The 24,503-nt window shown below is 27.2% G+C and overlaps 1 protein-coding gene across 8 annotated transcripts in view; it reads right to left on the reverse strand.

The window, feature by feature from the left end:
* LOC100162138 (partitioning defective 3 homolog B) overlaps window positions 1-24,503 on the reverse strand; it is a 35,990-nt gene that overhangs the window by 10,588 nt on the left and 899 nt on the right. For 2 of the 8 annotated variants that reach the window (XM_008188172.3, XM_008188171.3), the window contains exons 1-13: window positions 12,066-12,457; window positions 9,361-9,637; window positions 5,888-6,088; window positions 2,518-2,638; window positions 2,335-2,444; window positions 1,695-1,879; window positions 1,477-1,611; window positions 1,206-1,409; window positions 928-1,145; window positions 635-858; window positions 380-574; window positions 217-309; window positions 14-116 (exon numbers count right to left, since the gene is read on the reverse strand). In XM_008188172.3, the coding sequence (XP_008186394.1) occupies window positions 14-116; window positions 217-309; window positions 380-574; window positions 635-858; window positions 928-1,145; window positions 1,206-1,409; window positions 1,477-1,611; window positions 1,695-1,879; window positions 2,335-2,444; window positions 2,518-2,638; window positions 5,888-6,088; window positions 9,361-9,516 (1,945 nt within the window). In that variant the 5' untranslated portion in view covers window positions 9,517-9,637; window positions 12,066-12,457. Of the gene's footprint in view, window positions 1-13; window positions 117-216; window positions 310-379; window positions 575-634; window positions 859-927; window positions 1,146-1,205; window positions 1,410-1,476; window positions 1,612-1,694; window positions 1,880-2,334; window positions 2,445-2,517; window positions 2,639-5,887; window positions 6,089-9,360; window positions 9,638-12,065; window positions 12,459-24,503 lie in introns of those variants that run through there. The other 6 variants (XM_016807170.2, XM_029487710.1, XM_016807169.2 and 3 more) reach the window with 6 other exon arrangements.

Genomic DNA, 24,503 nt, shown 5'->3' on the forward strand with positions numbered 1-24,503 from the left:
AAAAGTATTTTACCTAAACCAGCTTTTTCTGAATCATGCACAGGAATGTCAAAGGTCAGTATTTCTTTATGTCTCCAAGGAAATGTTTGTGTTTCTTCCAAGCTTTTAACGTATTCCTAATAAATGATTATGAATTAAATATTAATATAATTTATACAAACAAAAATTATAATAAATTAAAGATATTATTAATTTTTAAGTATTTATAAACTATACCTGAACTGTATTACTGTTGGATTTTTCACTTGTTTCTATTAATTGATTTTCTGATGAAATTCCTACTTCTTGTTCATCATTTTCATCTAGATCCTGTAGAAATTTAACATCAATTATCATTAAAACCATAAGCTTATAATCTCATTTCTCTTAGTTAACTCACTTGATTAGATTTCTGGCCTACTTGGCTATTTACTACATCTTCTTGTCTAGAAACAATAATTTTAACCTTTGCACCAGATGGGACTTTTCGCAATACAGCAACTGCTTCAGATTGAGTCTTGCCTGTTAATTCTGTACCATTAACTGCTAATAATCTATCACCTGGTCGCAATCGTCCATCTTCAACAGCAGCTCCCTAAAAAAAACATTTAATGGAATTAGTTACATTTTTAGACTAACAATTTTTAAATATTACTTTTGGTAACACATTTTTTATGTAAATTGGACAATTTCCTCCAGCTGGATTATCTCTTGTTGTAATACTGAATCCAAGTCCATGAAGTCCTTTAGTAAGTTCTAATTCCATTTTCTTTCCAATTTTTCTAGTGTTAGCCACCATCAAGATATTGGATGCTGTATGTGTTGCAGCTGATATTTTTTTGGTTGGGGAAATGGTGGCTATTTTAGTATTTGAGTTGACTATAACATTACATAAATTAGTACAAATTGATGTTGATAACAAATTTTAAAAATGTTAAAATTAAATACTTTTATCTTTATCAGATGATCCAGTAGAAACATTTTCTTTATTACTATAAGTTGCAGTAGTGTTTGAGGATGGTTTAGGAAACACTGGTGGCGGTGGCTGTTTTTTATTACCAGCCACCGTATTTTGACTAGTTTGAATGTCCATATTATTCTTATGTTTTACCACTCTAAGTCTGAGTTCTGAAGAGTGTAGTGAATCTCGAAATATTTCTTGTATACTGGTTAAAAACAAATATTACTAACATTTGCCTTTAATATCTTTTATATTTTTAACTTACGCATTAAATGGTTGATCCAATAACGACCGGCCGTTGATTTCTATAATTCGATCATATACTTTCAATCTGCCATCACAGTGCACCCGACCACCAGGTTCAATACCTTGAACAAGAAGACCCCGTTCTTTGCCTAGAGCATTGTAATCTGGGACAACATGAATGCCTAATGAGCCACCACCAGTGCTTAACACTATAAATTCAGTGCTAAAAAACGAACATTTTAAATTAATTTTTGTGTAAATTAAATTAATTAAATTATCTATTTAAATACTTTTGTGACTCTGGTAAGTGACTAGGATTTGTATTTGCTTGCCCCAACGGTTCTTTCCTTCTGTGGTCTCTTGGTAATGATAATGATAAGGCTCGATTATTTGCCAAATCAGCAGCCTCTGCCCACCGAAACCCACTAATAATGTATAGATAAAATATAGCTAATTTGTTTCAAATTTAAATAATTATTTATAACAAAACAAAAATATTAAGTCGAACCTTGATGACTCTCCCAAGAATTGCATGGATAAACGATTCGAAGAATCACGATGAAATGATGGTGCAAGAAAATGATTGCTAATTGGTGGTTTATCTTTATCACCTAATTCTAACTCATCTTCATCTTCTTCAGAACACCTCCATTTGTCAGATAAACCAAACCCATTGATTTTCATGTAATCATCCTTAAATTTAAATTATTAATTAGATATAATATAATATAAATTATAAACCTTAAGTTAGAAAAATTAAAATTAAAACATATTTAATATTATGTTATATTAATTTTAATTTATATTAATCTTTAAATATTACACATTTAGGCTAGACATTATTTCTAAAACGTTATAAAAATTGTATAATATACAAGAACTAGAATTAATGTGATGATTGTTGTCTGCGTTAATGTTATGATACAAATATTACTCTGGGTATTAAATGCGTAGAACATAATATAATAATATGTTTTAAAAATGTCATAGTATAGATATTATCGTTGATTATAAATACTAGTTATAACCAATGATATTATGTTTTATTACTAATATACTTCTACTACTCTGAAAATGTAAAAAATAAATAAATATTTTGATTGATATAATTTATTAAATTAGTTAGAATATATTAAAATTTTAATTACGGTTCTTAGTTTTTCTTTGGGGTCGTGAATCATAGGAGCTGCTGACCATCGTTTAGATTGACCTGATGCAGCAGGTCTAGTATTGCTATTTCTTTTGCCCAAATTGTTTGCTATAGTATAAATGAAAAAAAAAAAAAATTACCAAATCTATAATTTAAATGATTTGTTACAGATTACACTTACGACATTCAAGTGGTAATTGATTAAGAGCTGGTTCACTACCTCTACGGACATGTAAAGCTGGGAAACCACAAGCAATTTGTTCATTAGTGACTTCAATGTCAGTTTGTAATCCATCTCGGCTCTAAAAATTTAAGTATTTAAAATAACAATATTACTATAATATCCTTAATTATTAATCATAATTTAAGTTTATAAAAACAAAAGATTTCTATAACAACTACTTAAATGAAAATATAATATACTATATACCAACTAGATTATCAATTAATAATCTCTTTATCAAATAAAATAACTATCGCTTTTATTTTATCCCGTGCCGTTTGAATTGTGTGCAATTCACAGGAAGCTGCCTTTGGCGGCGGTCACTGTTGCGACGCGCTTATGAACGCCGAATGTCGTCCCCGTTGGCGAGGTCGGATGAAATAAAACTTCATCATACTGCGCGTTACGCTACTATTTCGTCAAGTTTTTACTAGGGTTTCACAAATCTATTTGTACACGGAAAATTCTAAATACATCACGGTCGTGGTGTATCGTATATGTACATTGTACCTATACAAGGCCGCCAGTAGAAATATTTCTCAATGACGTGGGAGGGGGGGGGATAACAAAAAATATTTCGTAAATCTTAAATCCATGATTTAAATAATTGAGTGTTTGTATAACGTATATTATCATCTAAGCACGGCGGGGGGCGTTCCCATTGACCCCTCCCCCTACAGACAGCCTTGTGTACCCAACTGAGTCCATAGTTATACGAGGAACTTGTAATAATACACACACACACGTCTTATTATATCAAGAGCGACCAACAGATGTGCATTTTACTTCGACCGAATAATCCTGGGAAAACGGACTACATGTTTCTATCGGAATGCGGAAGCCATGAACATTCTCATGTAGTGCATATGATAGGACACTACTATAAATTATAATATAATTTATGGATATAAATTAATAATTATACCAAATATTCCGTGAATATTATTCACACCCGTGGACGGTTACTCCAAAAAGGTTCGATCGAAAGTCGGTCGCGGAGAAAATGGCCTACGCGGACGACTGTTTTTTTAGACATTTGAACGACGGAAATATCGCGATTCCAAGTTACCCACCCGTGAGCTCCGTATACCGTATGGTAGACAACCGTTGACCATCATACACTGCGGGTGCGTCTATTTCCTCCAAATATTATTTTGGACTAAAATTATATCCAGTTTCCTCCAAGTACTAAACTATTTAACCCATAGGGTTAGCATGTTTAACCTTTTTAGATATTATAGTTTTATTTGAATTAAACATATTATTATAATATGATAAAATAATTGTTTCAAAGGTAATTTTTTTCCTTTTGTTGATGTAATATGACTTGAAAATATAATTATTATAATCTTATAGGAGGAAAACGGAAAGTGAAAAAATACTATCAAGATTTATTTATTTTTCTGCTTTGAGGAAAATGGATAATGGGCCAACAACTTTGCTGTGCCCCGAAGACTCGGACGCAATCCTTATACGTTAATACGATTTAAAATGTATAATATTATATTTATAATATAAATGGTATATGGTAATCATGAGCGGGTAATGGTGATCACTAGGGCAGAGGACTAGTAGCATTTGCATATTTGTTTTGCAGTCACAAAAATATCAGAGTAAAAAAAAAATACGTTTTATGCTTTCACAAAGCTAATTTTGAAATTTTATTTTGAATAATTTTTTGTTTTTAGGGCATATTTCTTCAATTTTATACTTTTGGCGGTACATTTTAATTTCATTAATAATTTTATCAATTTTTTACACCACTGAAGTTTTCATTTTAAATAATACAAGTTGTAATATACAACTTAATTTTTGACGAATAATATGATTTTTAACTCCGTAGGCGCACGTTTTTCCTAGAAACGGTTGAAGATAGAGACGAGACGATAAGATTAATTTTATTAATAGATAGATAATTGTTTACAATGTGATGTCATATTGCCGGCATTAAATTTTATTTGTAAAATGCATATTTGGTGATTTTTTATGGCTACAGGTCCTCTGCCCTAGTGATCAATATTTTTCGCCAGTCAGTATTGGGAAGTTGGGACGAATAATCGTCCACGGCGTCGGTCATTTTCTCCGCGTTCTATTCTCGATCAAATAGTTTTTACGTCACCGCCCACACGTGCTTTTATACTTTTATGCTTTTAACGCGATGTCCAGTGCGACGATATTCTGACGAAATGATTCTTGAACGTATTACATACTTAATTACGAGGCTCATCACTTCTGCATTCCGAAAAATGTAGACGTAAAATGTACATGTTTTAAATTGTATAGGTAGGTACAGTATACATTATATTCACAAGTTCCTCGCAGGAGTGGAAGGAGGCTATATACATACGACTGCTATTTAGAATTTATTTTATTTGTTAAGTACCTGCTATGTATTATTTATTATATTAGGTAAGTACTAAAATGTGTGCGTTTAAAGTGTAGTAGAATCCAAGTGAAATCTTGGTAAATTAGTCACGGTATGCGCCATCCGACGGTTGTTAGTACAGCAAAATCTGACGTTTATTATTGTACATTATCGTAGTATTATTCACGCGTAAGTTCTATATTCCTATATGTACCACGTATATACTAGATCTGTAGCAGTATTATATTGTAGCTGATGGAGGTATATTATTCGTCGTTACTCGTTACTAAAATGTTTAGGATTCTCTGTGGCGTTGAGTCTACGAGTATTGAATTCAATTAATCTTAACATTGAAATTAGGTATAGTACTGTACATAATTGATTGATAATAATAAAATATTTAAAAAAGTTGTCTGATGTTTATGGTGACCTAAAAAAATGAATATACTCGAATGTATTTAACTAAAAAAAAACATTTTAGAATAAGCTGATAGTCAATATTATTATAAACTGGTTGGCTGAAATTTTTATTCAGTGGCAGGTGGTGCATAAGATAAACAGTCTCGTGAGTCATATCAAATATAAAGGTTTATACACGGCCATTTATGACTGTTACTTTAAGTTATAAAAAATTAAAAGCACTGTAGTAGGTATCACATAATATAACTAAATTTGAACTATTTAGGAAATTGAGTTGTGGAGACTGACGACAGTTTCAAGTCCTTCTTATCCTTATTTTTATTCATCATCTTTTTAACATTTTATTTAGCTTAATATACATATTTTACAACCTATTGTGTCTAATGGGTATATTGCCCACGGCCCACACAACGCACATGTAGTACCCTTGTCCTATAAATTAGTTAATGTATTACATTTCCGACTCATAAGTGTTGTGAGGCACTAAAACTAGAAAACAATATAATAATATATAATTATGTTTTATGTGTATTGATATCTTACGTGGAACATATCTGGACTAGAGGTAACACTAGCTCCATCTCCACCACCGTGTTGGTGAGGACTATTGCTATCACCGTCATCATAGAGTGCAACAATTTGTTCTCTATCATCCGCCACATCCCTGAGACGATCATCTGGATCCAAGATACCACCATCACTTTGAGACTGCAAACTGTGGACGGTCACCCATGAATTTGAGCTCTAGAATATTAAATTATGGATGGTTGTAATAAATTTGATATTTAATGAAAAATAAAATATTGGAAATACACTTCGGTACATTGAACCATCTTATTTTAGTATCCGAAATAAAAATGATGACGAATACAATTAAGACAAAAATGTAGATTTATGTTAATACAATATTTATTATTTGTATTCATAATTTTTAGATAAGTGTACCTAGTGATCTTCACTTCTTACGTTCTGTTTAGTTGGTCACTTATAGTATTTATAAAAATAAGAAAAAACTGATAATTAATAATACTCTATTATAGTTTCACGTTTTGTATTGTTTTGAAATTAATAAAAAAAATATTCCACTCACTCCGTCATGTTAATGTAATAATATCTAAGTTAATTGTACTATATAATTTGTACACAGGTAGTTAAAAAACACATTAAGTTTCCTAAATTGTGAATAAAAGAATAATGGTAATTGGTAAGCACATTCTATCTAATAGGTTTATAATGGGGAATCATCAAAATTCATGTATTGTTACAAATATACACTGTTACTTAATATCATCATAAGTTGATGTCTACAAATTGAAACTAAAACTATAAAATGTGTATATTGTTTAATAAAACATAATATTTCAACATATTTAATCAGTGTTTTTAAAATAATATTTAAAGAATTCAGTTAATTTTTTACAAGCAGTTATAACAGTTGAACACAAATCAAGTATTTTTAAAGGTAATTTTTAAGTACTTAACCCGTTTAATATAGGTTCCGGTTACATTGGTTAACAAAATAGGTAATACAATTTAATTAAAAAGGTTCGATAAACAAAATGTTTATTTTTTTGATAACTAAAATCGTCACAGTAACTAGCTATAATGAATGCAGTTTTTATGATATAAATAGTACTTACTACAATGTCTAAAACAGTTATAAGTTATAAGAAACGCATTTTTTTATCATCATCCAAATTTTATATATTCGATAAGAAAATCTACTAATGAGTTTTTATTACAAACGACAACGTCTAGACGAAAAAACAAGTATTTTATATATAGCTACTTCGATGATATTTATATTTCTATCACTAGCTCACTACCTATTTTATGACGATGATTAACCTGTTTATTGTTTACTCGTATTTTTAACTGACATACCTTATCAGATTAAGTCCTGGGTTAGCTCAGTCAATATTATAGAGTATACTTGAAAATAGACAAACGAATAATCCGGATAATAATTATAATATTATATTATTGTGGTATACAGTTTTACATAATTATTAGTAACTATTTTGATATAATAACAGTAGCCATTTCATTTAATGTGATGTTATTCAAATACCACGTATTATTGTACGAGCAGTGAACACTGCAGTCTTATTGACATTTTTTATTTATGATAAAATATCGTTTTTATATTTCCTTACAATAATAATTGCTGTAATTAATTAACTTGGTACACAAACCATAATCGGATAGTGGTTAAAATTTAAACTTAAGCACCTCATTTTTTTTTTTAAATCAGATTAGTTTACAGTGATTGATCTAGATTCTAGACGTTTAGTTCAGAACTCTTCAATAACATATTTTTACAAATAAATTTAAAATGGCATCATGATATTCACCTGAAATAATGAAGTGCCGGTCGAGATACAGCCATTTATGATATACTGATATTTTACTAAACAAAAATTATTATTTATTTCACAGTTTTAAGTTGGTATATTATACGTCTTGATAATACATAATATACATTACATATGATATATTATTTAATATTTAATAAAAGTCAATGAAATTGTTTTATAGGAATATTCATAATAATGTATAGAAACACATTATTTAAATGCTGGCGTAGTAAATTATACGAGTTAATAAACTCCCGCATAATATTTATCAGTCATCATTCATCATCATACACAATGCGAAAACAATAATCATATGTATAATATTATAGAGGTATGTTATAAAAAATATTTATACTTGAGATATCTGCGAGTATTATATCTCTGTATTGCCTACGTATGTATAATTTTATACTTCAATGGGAAATTAATGTTATCGCGGTTTATAATTTATATGAACCTAAAAATGCGTTTTTTTTTAGATTGTCGTGGTTAAAAATCGTTGAATAAATAATGATAAGATTACTTATTTAACTTTTTAATTTGAAATACTTAAATGTACATTTACATTACCTATTGAAGTATAATAAGTTTAATTACTCCAGGTTTGAAACAAAAAATATTATTGTATCAGGAAATATATGCAGGCATCGTAACTTATAAGTTATAAGCATATTGAATATTAATTAATATAATTAGGTAGGTACTAGGTACTACATATAGTAAGCCTTCAATATCCTTAATACAGTACCCACTAAATAAAAATTATTGATGAAATAATGACAATAAAATCAATTACATTATAATATTGATATAATTCACAGAAAAATAGTATTTATTTCTATGTTATAGGTATAAAAATGTGTATTATTTTAATTCTTACCTTGTAAGGTACCTTAACGAGTTTTAGCTATAGGTAATAATAAGGAATAATATGTAGGTACCCATATACAGAAAATGATTTTTCTAATTTGATGCGTTATTGAATTCATAAAGGTAATACAAAATACAATAGGCAGGTACATTTCTATGCATGGTTATTAAAATTCAGAACGTTTCAAAATGTTTAGGTAGGTACCTAATAGTTTTTTTTCACTTAAACAATTTGCATAATTAATTTAATTTAGTTTTAAATAAAAACAATAAAAATGTAAATCATAAGAAAAATTAATTTTAATTCTGCTTCATAAAATAGATTCCACGCTCTCGTAATTGTATACCTTGAGAAGGTTTATAAAATAAATGTAAAGCGATTTAAAAAATAAGTAGAATATTATAATTTTTGAAAGAAGGCAGGTTTAAACGGCATCATTTTATAATGGTTGATCTCATCATCATTATTTATATATATTTTTAATAAATTAGTTTATTATTCCTTTAAAATGTATAGTTAAACAATTTAAATAATACGAAATCATAGCCTGCTAGGGGTTAGTGACACGACGAGCGAAGTGTGACAATGGTATCGACTCTCGGCTAATGTATATCATTTTACCTTTTGATAATTGTTGTATAATATAGGTCATATAATATGAAAAACTATTTATTAATGGCGTCAATTAAGGAATAAAAAAAATTATATATAATATTGTATAGGTACGTAATACGTATAGAGTAGGTATATACATATTATTTGCAATAAATTCGTAATTGTAGGTATACCTCGCCGGGTTCGGTCGATGATACTTTATTGAGTTGTTGAGCTTTTTGAACTTGATAGGTTTTTCTGCGTCCAAATACTTTGGCCAACTTTCCAATGACAGATGCACTTCGTTTACCACAGTTGCAATTTTGATGAGATGAACAGTTTTCCAACATGATAATAACATTATCGACGATATAAACAACGATTGTTAAACCCGAACTTCTACAACAGTAGAATCGCACACAAAAATCGGACCATACGCGTAAGTATGCATAGCAATTTAAAACATGCACTCTAAATACATAAAGTACAAATGAAATTATTATTTTTTTTTTTGCTGCTTGAAACAGTTTTTTTAACAGACAGGCAAGGACGTATATGAGCTTGAAACAAACAACTACAGTTTATACACGTACCTACCTATAATTGTTCCTGTGAAAACAACTAAGTACTTTAATTTGTTCACAATTACTTAACTATTTAGAAATTATCTTTTTAATATAAATCAACATAACTAAGTAATATTATATTCTAAACATCATAATATAGTAAGATACATTTTAACGGTTAAACTAATAATAAATAATATAACTAACTTTAATACAATAAATACGACCAGATAAAAGAGATTAATTTATCATTATACGAAAATATATTATATTGGCCAACATAGCTATAACGCAAATTGGGTTTTAAGAATAATCGGAATGATTTAGGGCGTGAATTTTTTACTAACATTTCTGTAATTAATTATCTTGTATAAATTATGTAGGTACCTACAACATACAAATTATTAAATTATCGTTTTGTACCAATAATGTCATATTCCAATTAAAAATTTACATAATATTATTTATTTATTTTAAACTGAGGAGGTACCTGCCTACCTATTAATAATTTGTTTACGTAAATTTCAATTTTTAAAATTTTTATTCTAAACACCTATAGATCATTAAATAATATTGAAAAGGTTGGATTTTTATATAAATTTTGTTTACAGCTATCTGTTATCAAAGTAGGTACCTACCACACATAAATGCATACTTTTATTTTATTTTATTTTTTTGCATTATCATGTAGTAAGCCCTGATTTAACGTACTGTAGGCACCTATATTTTGCTAAGAAAAGTTAATTTACACAAATAACTTGAGGTATGCAATTTTTGTTGGGAAAGGGATAGATAAATAGTTTGTTTCATGTAGGTTTAAATTATTACCTTAGTTTATACGTTTTAAATGATAAATTTTTATAGAATTTCTAAAAATGTAAATTATTACAATTTGTGTACTAAAAAAATATTAAGTTAATTATAAATATTATGCCTAAATTGTTTGTGTCTCTACATATTATTAATTGATTTAAAAAAGTAATCAAAAATACTGATAAGCCTATATAACATATTTGCATGCAATAACAATAATTTTGGTTATGCGTTTTTTCTTATAGACGTGAGGTTTTAAAACTTTTTTTTTTTAATTTTCGATAACATTTTAAGAGATTACAAAATTGCGATGTGAAATGTATGAAATCAAATCAAGTGCACACTTTTAACAAGACATCCCACATCCATAAAAATCCGTTAAAAACCACACACTCTAACTAATTATTTTCTTAAAACTAGTAAATATATCATTATTTTTACATTTATCGTTTTTAATAGGTAAGATTGAATGTGTACCTATATTTATATTCATCAAAATGTAATATTAGTTAAGTTAGTTAAGTATACCAAATAACTATAGTTGAGATAAGATGAGAAAATTAATTTTAGAAACAAATAATGTGTAGTATAATATTGATTAAAAAATTAAAAATTGTATGTGAACACCAACTTAGGTACATATTACAGGTATAACCTATAAATACCGCTATTAATAATTAGTATATAACTTTTTCACAGTTAAGATTTATTTATTTTACATCAATATAAAGAATATATACGTAAATGTGTTTAGTTTTTTTTTTTTTTAATAGAAATGTAATTAAAACCGTAATATAAAGGTACAATATATTTTTTTCGGCGCGTCTTAGTTTCTTCGATTGTTCTCATCACAGTAGCCGACGTAATGATATTGGTGCAAGGTATTTGTCTACTTTTTTACTATTGTTTATAGAGAAAATTAATATCTGTTAATAAAGAACTGAATAATTAAGCCAAGCCGAGCAAAACGTAACAAAACAACAATACCGTAAATATTATGTATACGTAGTATTACGTATACAATTTCTTATAACATTGAGATAACCAATCAGAATCTATAACAATATTAATAATAATCAGTAAATATACACGAAAAATGTGGTGAGATACAGAAGTTGGGAGAGGGGTTACCAACTTTGGTAGATATTGAATAAATTTACATTTTATAGCATTGATGATACATTTTTATATTATGATAATAAATTAAAAGTTATTTAACTTGATTATTGAAAAACTATATAGATTTTGAAAATTTATTGTAAAGGTTATACTACCAGTTTCTAATGAGAAAAAATACTTAAATTAGGTATGTCATATCGTAAATAGTGATAAATCTATGACTACGGGTTTATAATTTTATTGAGTTTTAACTCATACAGTCATCGTCATGCCTATCTGTGTACAACTCAATAAATAGGTATGTTTTAAATTGCAACTGCAGCGTTATTATATTGTGTTAACAAGTTTTTTTATTGATTATAAAATTACTGAAATAAAAGTACTTGTAGGTATATAATTACCAGCTATAGCCAAAATGTATTGAAATACGAACATCAATTTCTAAAATACTAAAGTTAATGTGATTTCTTAATTTTATTAAAATCAAAATTCGTTATATTTGACCCACATTTATTCACAAAATCGAGATACAGTAAATCGCATAGTTGCATTAGAGATCATTTTGAAATAATATGAAATACTTTTAAGTGAAAGATAAAACACTGATAAAATAATACAAACAAACTAGAACATTAATGCATTTTAACGACAAATAACCACGTCTGCAACGTGTCACGCACTGCACAACACTAATAACGAGTGCCGAGTGGTACCTACAACAGGCACAGACATCGTGCGTATAACCTACAGCTGTTCGATGATAATATGAATGTTGTGTTCGTTTTACTATTACTAAAGGTAAAAGTTTTTTAATTTACATACCTACATAAGTAAAATATCCATTGACAGCAAATGTATTAAACGAGAATAATAAGTATAATAATAAATTCTTGAACATTTTTCTACACAAATAAAATATATTTAAATATAAATTATGAAATAATATAAAATAGTAAAATACTATAAATAATGGAAACAATTTTTATTTTTTATCAATAAATTAGTTTAAAGAGGACGTCGTACACACCCGCATATTATGTTCTATGTTATATCTATATTACTCGTAACATAACATATCTACGTATCGGATTCTTACTACAGTTTATTTATAGTGTTAATATTAGAACAAATTTACATATTATAAAATGTATAAAGGAGAATATACTCGAGCAAAATGTGTTGACCATATTTGTTTTTACGAGTTCGAAATAGTTTTAAAATTTTAAATCCATATGGGTAACTCATTATAAAATAAACATATTATAAAAAAAAAACCCTTCACTCGAGCACAGTTAAGTTGATCTCTACAAATGGTATGATATGTAAGTTTGGTCAAATATTAAAACTTTAAACAAACTCTACCTAGTATGAATGAATCCGGTACGTAGAAATGTAGAATTGCTATGTTACGCATGAGTAAGACAGAGACAACACTTCGGGACGAATTATACATTATTATACAATCAGTATACAGAATCATTTATTGCAAAATATATTTTAATTACCTATTTGGGAACCTATAATATTATAATATTGTACTCTACATAATTAAAACACATACATACTCGTATATAGGAAGGTATGAGGTATTTATATAAATAATGCATTAACAAATCTTTGCTCGAATTCAACTAAAATAATATGTTGATTGTAAAACTAAACATATAAATGTATTATATATTATAGTATTATATAGGTACCTACGTAATAATCAGATATCATCAACCTTCGTATATAGCGATAGACATATTTTATATTTTATTAAGCTAAAAAGAAATACTTTCAACTCTTGAACGAAGAACTCGAAATAAACGGTATATTGAGAACAAAATCCACTTCAAAGTGTCAAAACATGTTAATCATTACTCATTAGATATAGCCCAAAATTCTAGATAGTTTAAACTTGTTTCTTTTCCTCTTCAACTTCAATAGTTACCAAAAGTCGATTGTATTTGAAAAATTAAATCATCAAAATAATTAGGTAAATAGAACAAAAAAAGTATAATTTATAATTTTCATATTTAATAGCAAAAGTAAGTAGTAGTAAGTAGTCAATAATCAATTGTATATAATATATTATTATCAGTAACTCCTCAACATTTATAACACCATAGTCATTAAAATAAAGTCCATAAATAGAGCATTAATCAAGTAACTATATGTTAAAATTTTAAAATGTACAACTATTGCGTTTCACTCCTAACTATTAAAAATATATAGGTAAGTACATCGTATATAATAATTAATAAGCATTAGGTATGTACCAGGTACCTATGTAATTTTAACTGTTAATTCGCGCTGACGTGTCTTGAAATAATTTTGACTCTATAAAGAAATTAATCGGATGTTGTACAAACAGTTTAACTATTAACATACATTTTTATATAATATATTATAATTGCAAAAACAATTTTGAACATTTTTCTGATTTATTAAAACATAAATAGGTAGATAACACTTCTTTGGAAATTACTAAGCTTGTAAAATGTGTGCAAACACTGCAAACATACACAATAATATACAATTTTATAAAGATAAATTTCGATTTGATTAATTAATAGATATTTACGGATATTTAATATTTTTTTTAAATCAATAATATCTTTATTAGTTTTGGATTTTTAGTCAAATTCAAAATAATATTATTAAGTTTGTAAATTATTTTATTTGTTAATTATTAGGTAAGTACCTAATAAGAATTTAACGTTAAGATGAATACTCGAGCGGTGATGAGAGGATACCAGAATGGCAAAAGGGTATCTCGTATTTTTGCAAAATTATGGCCCACTGCTCTACCTATAAAAATATTAAATACTTATAAATTATAAGCTTATAACTAATTAACTAGTTATTCAAAATTCAATGTTTTACTTAAAAATGTTGAGAAAAATATTCTAAAAATGATAACGATAAAAAATATTTGCAAAAATGTTGTTTTATGGTGATATCTTTAAATTACGTAAAAAAATATTGCCATGAACAAATACTTTTTTTAGAAAATGAGTTGTATATATAGGTACCTACCTATATTTTATCTCTTTATTAAATGAATCACATTTTACAGCGGAATGATTTCACTGTGTTTTAAAATTGCTATACTTTATACATATTTATATGACATCGTCATTAAGTCTAACCATATAGGTGAATTTACTTAAATACTAAAAATTAAAATACTTATACTTACAACATTTTAAACGTGTGCTAAAACAAGTCTACGAAAACATTTTTAGAGTCATCACAAACTTTTTATTTTTACGTTTATAAATTATGTATAACACTTCAAAATCACAAGGTTTAATTATTTTTTAAAGTTTCACTTCAAAAATAATTTTATCATAAATAACTATAATTTATTATCCTATATGTTAAACACAACGTACGTAAAGATATTTATGTAATTTTAAAATAAATTGTATTATATTAAATTTATTATCTGTACAATTGTGGGTTTTTGTCAACTTCATACGTAATATATTTCAACTATATAAGTATACAGATAATATTTAGCCTTGTATATTATGCGCCTTTTAAAATAGGATATATGCAATATAACATGACTTTCTGTATTCATAATAGCCATATATTATTAGTTTAATAATATTTTGTTTCTGAGAGAATGTCCACTTCAAAAATATTATGTGATATACAATTAATTAGAGGTTAAACATATATTGTATTAATAAACTAAATTAATAATTGTTGATGTTTAGTGATTATCGGGAGTGTTGTTAAGAAATTACTTAATTTTTTGATAGTTTCTATTAAAATGCTTCAATAAATGCAAATACAGTATACACTACGAAGTTTCCACTATTTTAAAACGTTCTGTTGGATCACATTATTTTACGAATTTACGATATAAAGAAAATTTATTAAAAATAGAAAATTAATTTTTAAATTGATACATTTATGGGTACCTACACTTATCAATATATATATTATTTTCAAAATATTTTGACTTATTTTGAGCTCTTTACGGACATTGTCAGTTTTCATTTTTTTTTTAGTTTTTTTTCGAAAAATATCAATAAAATTTTATTTGTTGATTAAAAAAGTTTGAAAATTTAATAAAAGGCTCCTAGTATATTGTTTCAAAAGCAGATGAAAAATATTAAAAATCCGTTAGTCACAGTTTTTTTATAAGCATTTAAAGTTCAAAAATTGACAAAATATGGAAAAATCACGAAAATTAGCAAATTATTTTGAGTTAAGAATTCGTAAAAATTTTTCTTTTTAAATCTAAGATTTTAAAATGTAATACAAGATTCCTTATAAGATTATCTACCTTTATCAAACAAAAAATATCTATAAGAAAGTCAAATTAAATTTTTATGATCGTTTGAAATTAAAATTTTTAGAACATTGGATATTCACTCGATTTCTTATGTAGCGATTTCCTTATTTTGTTGTAATTCAAAAACGAATAACTGTAGATACATGAAAATTTGACTGAATGTTTATATTAGTATTTCCTATAAACCATACAATTTTGAAAATATTTTGACTCTTTTTGAGCATTTTACAGACATACGTAACCTACTGTACAGCAGAGCGAAATCCACTTACCCACCTTTTTTTTGTTGGTTTTTTCCAACGCTTATGTAAACTACTGGGAATTTTTTACTTTTACTTGTGTTCAGAAATGTTATCGAATAAATTTGTTTATTATAGTTGATAGTTTGATACAATTGGCAAAAGATTGATACTTTTAACAAAAAGAACAAAATAATTAATATTTGTGTAGCGATTTTTGACATGTGCGTGCACGTGCGGTAGCACTCCGCTGTTTCTTTTACACACAGTCACGCACACTAATGATAACACATTTACACGACCCTCACGCACGCACTTTGAAAATTGTCTTTTATTCAACTCCTGAAAAACGGTTGGTATCGAGAATACCCCCAGAATCCCTATTACATTTTATTTCAACTGTGTTCATAAAATCTTAATTTTTAGCAGGTATTAATAATAATAAGTAATAACAATATTAACTCTCGATTATTGATTTAAATGTATACAGTATACTAGTATAGGTATGCGTGTAAAACTAGTAAGGTTTCGAAATTCAATTCTACATCGCAATACAAAATATATACGACGGAATAATATAATATGAATAAAATATATTTTTACTATAAGTTAAAGTTAAATAATTATTCCTTTAAATAAGTATTTAATGATTATATAAACACTTGTGTTAAGATAATATCGGGGATAATATTATAAAAGCTTACGTAAAAATCAGTATAAAAATATATTTATATCATGAGAAACATACAAAATATATAATATAAGGTGACTCGCAACTATTAAGTCGTCGTACTGGTACTACCACTAGGGAATAGTGTTTGCAACAATTGTATACCGGATAACAAAAATCCAAAAACAATTAACAAATAGTACCTAGAAGCATCGAAACGAAATTAGTAAATAGTGTTGTGTGGATACACAGATATCGTAGGCAACGAAAGTCACAACTATAATAATGGAATACCTTTATAATACCTTAATAACCTTTTATCAACCATCTAACGACATAGAGATAAAAAAAAACATAATATTAAAAAAAATAGCAAAATTTATGAAGAAAAAACACGAAATTAAGTCAAACTAAAAGAGAATAAGAAATTTTCGACTATGCGTACAGTCTGTTCACTCAAAAATTCTTAATGACAAGAGAATAAGCCCGTATGTATATAATAATCGTAGTCTTTTCGTCCGCTTTTTATTTTATCACAGTCTCTCACAATAATGATCACTAAAGCCCCGTCCAGACCAAAGAAAAATCTGTCGTTTACAATGTTCCTGATTTCCCGTCATAAGCAGTAACATAAATATTTGTCGACGACGTGTTTCTTGGTCTGGCCCGACAACAAAACATTTTAACTGAATCTATAATCATCATCGATTCAAACTCGACATAGGGCATATCCTAGATGTCTCACTAGGACCAGACCTAGGAAACAACATCAAGGCATTAATTTGTATGAAATAAAATATAGGTAAATCATTCTGTTTAACTAAAATAAAAATAATAAAAATAGTAGGTATTATTAAAATCTAAATTAAAAATGTGACTAATAGCCATAGGTATTGTCGCAAAAGTTGGCAATTAAGATCAATAAAAAAATTAAATAATTAATATTTATGCATGATAAAATAGGTAAATGTAATTTGAAATTCCAATATTACAAAATAATAATTTCAATGGTAACCAATATACGTAATATGAGTATTAATCATAATATATTCATATCACGTACCATCAATTAATTTAATATCAACCGACCCAATTGTTTTATATACCTACATAATATAGTAAGTATCCAAAAAGTAGATTGTAGATATACAAGTTACAAGTAACTATAGTATAACCATATAAAACAAATTTGATTTCAAGTTTCAATCATGTTTTTTTATGTCTTTTGAGATGTAAAAAACTATCTACAAATTTTTTTATGCAATCAAAATTTACTGTTGTCTATTTATACCTATAGTAAAACCCAAAGTTATTTAGTTCTATTATATAGACATATATTTAATATTATAGATATTATTTGAATACATTTTTATCGAGACTTTGTTTGTTGTACATCCATAAAATGAGAGAATTATCGACGACTGGTTGACTCATTGTCAAATGTATTAATTAATTTGAACTTAAAAACAACACTTATCATAAAACATGAAACAATAATAATTACAATTTATTATTGTATAGTTATGTCATAAAATGTCTTAAAAATTAAATTTAACCGTTAAACTTGGTTTAGATTATATTATTATAATTATAGGTATCGATGATCTATTCATTTTTGACGACAATTGGCGACATCAATTCCTTGTCGGCATCGGTTCAAAAAAAAAGGTTAGTAGATAGGTACATGACGTAATAGTACCTACTACAGTTATGATTTAAAATTCATCCAGTTAATAATAGAATAAAATATGTATTACGATACGATGCCCGTAGAACAATAGACAACAAAACGAAATGTTAATATCAGTAAAAATATGACAGTTCTTAATATCGTGTGCTAACTGCTAATATTGTTACACGTGGAGATGTAGGGTATATAATATTATTATATGTACATATCAAGCTTATTAGACGTTTACTGAATTAGCGAATTCTAAGAGACCTTGTATTAGACGATACATGCATATTGTATACATATGTAGGCGTGAGCACATACAGTATATGTATATATTCAATAATATATTATATGTACTGTACGTGCATGGCCAGTTTTGCAGAACAAGAACGATCATCAACACAACCAATAACGACCTTGTTGACTTTCATAATGTAAAGTGTGTGAGTCTGGACTCCCAGAATACTGTTGTAAGAAAATACAAGAATATTTTTTGGACAATCAGTAGTTTATTTTGTTCAAATACTTAGTGCTTGCTTAGTTCCTACCTATACAACGTAATTATTAATTAATAATACGTAAAATAATATATATAATATTATTAAATATTTGAGTGTTGATCTAATTCTAATATATTTCAATAAACGTCTATATACATTAAGTTAAGAATTTTTTTGATGAAATGCTAAACAGAAAATAATTTATCTACAGGGGGCGGGCATGTGTAGACTGAAAAGTGGAGACTTACTATGGAAAGTCTGTGATAGTTTGAAGGTTGATAGCCCTTTGACTGTAAACAAAACATCGATATTAATATTATGCTATATAGGTACCTAGGTACATTAAATATAGATTTTTGGAATTTTCAAGAAGATCTGAAGAAAACAGTCTGTTAAAGTAAGTAATACTTTAATCATATTATGTTCTAGCAACTTACAAATTGATAATTCTAAAGAACTAATTAGACGTGTAAGAAATTTAAAACATTTTAGAAAATTTAAAAACTCGCGGAAAAATTACATAACACTTTTGAAAACTTTAAATACCTACTTTTGTACCTTTGTAAGTAGGTACTTATACAATTTTAGTGTCAACAATTTAAAATCATCTTTTTAATAAGAATTTTTTAACAAACACCTAAGTATTACCTACCAACTTATTTATTATTATTTTTTATAAGTGTTTACAATTTGAAAAATTATAATCGTTTTATTCGGTTTTATTACTAGAAGAAATAATAAATTAAAATTATAGGTAGTACCGCCTTAAAATTTTAGCAAATATGTAAAATATATTTTACATTATATTATTAATCTGGACATTTATTAGAATTACTGTTATTTTTTTATATACACTAAACATACATTTTTGTTTTATTTACGCCTCTGAACACATGTTAGGTGCTTTATCTGTATTTTATACATCTTATCATTAATAATATATTTTTAAATTTTTATTATAGCTCTAATTATTAAGTATTTGACTATTTGTGTCATGAGTTCATGATACTCGGTTAACAATACTTTTTAAACCTCAATTTATATAGCATTAAAATTGTATGATTTGTTATTGCTTTCAAACATTTACTAGTACTTCCAGTACCTTAAAAATTATAATACAAACACACAATACTAACTAGTATTGACTTAAGTAAAATAAAAATAATATTCTCTCCAAAAAGTTTACTTTCATATCTGATTAAAATATTTTTTAATGTAGTTAATAATATGTGTAATAGTATGTACAGTTATATGTATAAATAATAAATATATAGTAAATCGGGCCATACATGTTCTTTTATTTATAGATAAGCTCTTGTATGCCTTGTATATTATCAGTAAAGACATATGTATAGAGTAGAGTATATAGGTACCTCCTACTAAAATATAATATTATCAATATTCTACAACAAAAAAGTCCTAACTGTCGCTTATATAAACACGTTCTAACATAATACCAATATAAAATATTTGGAAAGAATATCAATATATTTAGTCATACTTAACCACTAATATTTAAAACAAACAATGAATAATTATTATTTCTAACAATATTAATATAATAGTTTAAATGCTGGTTAAAATACTTAATAATAAAATAATATAGAGTTATGTGGGCAACAGGGGCCATAAATCATAATCAACATCTAAAATACAAGAGTAAAAATGTTTTAGTATGTAGGTATAACAATACAGAACAAAAATATTTTGGGAATATATTATACAAATGTAAATAAAATGTAGATATTTAGGTAGGTAATTGGAAATATTAAAACAAGGTATTTATTATTATATTTTAAACAAAACTATCTTTTTTTTTTTAAATCATTATTGTAATTATAAAAATCTATAAGGGGGGCGAGGTGGCCGAGCGGTCTAAGGCGTTGGTTGTGGCGCTGCCGTCGCTGGTTCGATTCCCTGCCACCGGGCGGCATTTTTCTTCGGACAAGTCACGGTGTCCAGAGAACAAGTGCCGCCATCTCCCTCATGGCATGGCAGATACCTACGGGTGCTCAATCAAAAATTCTGCCAAACCCAACACACACGTGTTCCTCCTACCCAATCTAAAAACCTACAGTTCCATCCTCTCACCCAATGGCCTATGTTGCGGCGGGTTATCCAAAAAAAAAAAAATCTATAAGGAAAATTTTGTTTTTATTAAGGATTGATAAGTTGTTTAATTTGTTTTAGCTATTAGGTACAACATAATATCATTCCAGGTATTATTCAAAACCAAACCATATTATATTACCTATTTCATTCTTAAACAGTTTTAAACTAACAATTTGAGCTGCTATAAATTATAATAATATGATATATTATACAAAAGCATAGACACCCAGAGGTTTGAACTTGCAAGCTAGTAATTCAACATTGTTTAACTTTTTTTTTTTTAATATTTAGGTTTACATGATAGTATCATCGTTTTTTCAAAATTACCCACATTTGTTTTGAGTTAATGTCTTGATTATAAACAGTAATATAAATACATACATTTATTATGAGTAAATAACATGGTAAAAATAATAAGTAGATAGGTAATAAAAAACATAATATTTTAGATGAGTAATATTTCAATTACAGCTATATCAGTACCCATGTCAAAATCCTTGATACAATTGCACTTGATGTTTTCCTACAAAATAATCTTATATGACCATATTACTCAGTTTGTAGACTACCATTTATGGTTCATAAAAACAGATGTTTTCAGAGATGTTTTGGTACTCACTATTTTTATATATTCCTAGAATAGCAATCATAAATTAAAACTAGTGGATTATTCTTCGACAATTTTGTAAGAGCTTATCTGGCTTCCTATAATTATTTAATTTTAGATTAAAAAGTAATACCTAAAAACTTGGGTAGATACTTTACTTAACTACCTATATAAAAAAAAATGTATAATGTCACATTTTTTATTCAGTATTTATCATACCTTATTAGGTTTTAATATGTAGAATCCCGAATACGATAAATAATATTATAAAATATAAAACAGTTGGTATTATTTAGGAATCTATAATAATCTGATAATAATAATTGGTAGGTAATCAACGAGGTAATCAATAACATTAATTTGTTTTATTAAATTTTAAATGTGAGTAAATATTACCCACCTACACATATAGTCTAGTAGGCAAGTGGCAAGCTGGTGGTTACTCTAATTTTCTGGTAAAAATATAAATTATTACAAAATACCTGCTGAAGGCTACAACCGAGGCTACAACTTATTATTTAAATGCAATGATTTAAAATGTCTGTTGGCTGGACAAGTATGTATGCAGTTAATAAGTTAATGTCAAGTTACACAAACAATCACTAGGTAAACATTTGATAAATCAATACTGAGCTAATGGTCACTTAAACTATATCATTGTAGTGGTTCATAATTGGTCGAGTAATTGGTTCTAGAATTGGTCCATTAAATTTTAGTGAATCGTGAATCATTGAATTAATCAATTTTATATTATGTAACTTTATAACCGTCTTAAAATCAATAAACTCCTCGGCACATCAGAGGTACACGATTAAATAAATAACCGAGGGGTAAACCACTCTTGGTAATCAGTGTACAAATGTTTGGAAATGTTTGGAAATGTTTGGTAATCATTGGAAATCTTTAGAAATCCCTAGAAATCTATGGTAATCTTTGGGAATCTCTGGTAGTTTTTTGAAATTTAGAATTAATTTTCGATTTTGCAAACCTCAGTAGACATGTTAAAACAAATAATCATAGCATTTTGGTGAATTAATTTAAAATAAATGACAAATGTATAAGATTTAAATAATAAGGTTATATAATCCTATTTAAGTTCAAAACACGGTGTCAACACTTGATATTCAAATTTTTCTATTGAATTATAATAAATTGCAAAATTGTTTATTATGATTTTGAAAAGTTTCAACTACTTGTGATTGTATCGTTTAAATTGTCCTAAATTTATAATTAGGGGTAGTTCAACATGAAAAAAAGCGGGTAAGTGTGCGATAATCTGCTGTACAGTAGGTTACAAGTTATAAGTATGTACTGTAATGTATGGTGTTAAATTTAATTCAACTCTGAATTCAATGATATAATATACCTATCATCGTATAAGAAAAAACGATTCTGAGCGGAGATGGTTTATCAGCCTTGGATATTTTATATTATACTTATAGTGTTAATATTACAGTGTTATTATTAATACAGTACCTAGCCAGTAGGTTTAATTAATATTATTTGCATATTATCATATTTAAATACAATAATATTATACCTACTTCAGAAGTTTCAAATACCTACCCACACGAATAATAGTTTTAAATTAGAAGAAAATAACTAAAATTGTTATTCTTGTTTATTTAATATGCAATTTTGTCCAAATTTGAATTTTAAATAACTATAAAAAAAAACTGTTTATAACATAGGAACTTATTATAATTACTTAAGCAAAGTAGATAATGTCGGGCCTTTGTGGATTGTTGTTGATATATTGATGCCAAGTGCTAACCGAGGTGCTAACCATAATGATCAATAACTATAACAAAAACCTTTGAGTACCTACCTAGCTTGAAAAAAAAGGAAAAAAGTGTAGTGGTGACTAACAGTGACTTGAAGTGAGAGGGAATGGTAAATCATCTATAGTTATCACTCATCAGGGATGCAAGTACAAATTGTATGATAGTATTTTTATAAATAGATACTTATTTTAAATTAGGTTGGTCGGGGGTAAAATTTAAGGAATGGTACGAGGAAAGGTACCTACCCAGGTACCTATACCTAAACGTTGAAATATAAATTCTTTCTAATCAAGAATAGTGACATATATTTATTAATATGGAGCTATACTGACTTAAAATGTAACTATACCTGAGTACTAAAGTAAATAAAAATGTTCAAGCAATTTTACTCTTAAATTTATGAAAATATACTTGATTACAAGGTAGGTACCTATGTATACTATATGTCTATATTATTGCACATAACATACTCGTTCAACAGACATAAAGTTACATTCCACATCATTCTATAAGCCTTGTATCTTGTTTAAGACAAACGTTAACTGTTCATAATATCTAGGTACCTATTATTTTACCGGCAGGTTGTGCTATCACTTATCAGTTTAAAAACACATCATGACAATTCAATATATAATTAATGTTTAATAATGCACAGTGCCCATTAGATGGATAGGAATACATCATTTGGCCGACCTACCTACCTATAAGTAATGATTAATACCTATCACAACAACAGATATCTCGGTTGACGGTTTCTTTTAGATTCGATTTTCGTCATTCTGATAGGAGGGCAGATATACCTAGGTATATATATATATAATAGTAGGTATATCAGTTACCCTAACTTTGTTTTCCTTCATAACATTTTAAAAATGTCAAAATGGTCATAGATCCATAGATTTGGCAGTTATAAAGCATGTTGGATTGACGAATAAGAACACTTGAAGAACACTAA

This window comes from Acyrthosiphon pisum, chromosome X, assembly GCF_005508785.2.
Source record: "Acyrthosiphon pisum isolate AL4f chromosome X, pea_aphid_22Mar2018_4r6ur, whole genome shotgun sequence".
Classification (NCBI taxonomy): Eukaryota; Metazoa; Arthropoda; class Insecta; order Hemiptera; family Aphididae; genus Acyrthosiphon; species Acyrthosiphon pisum.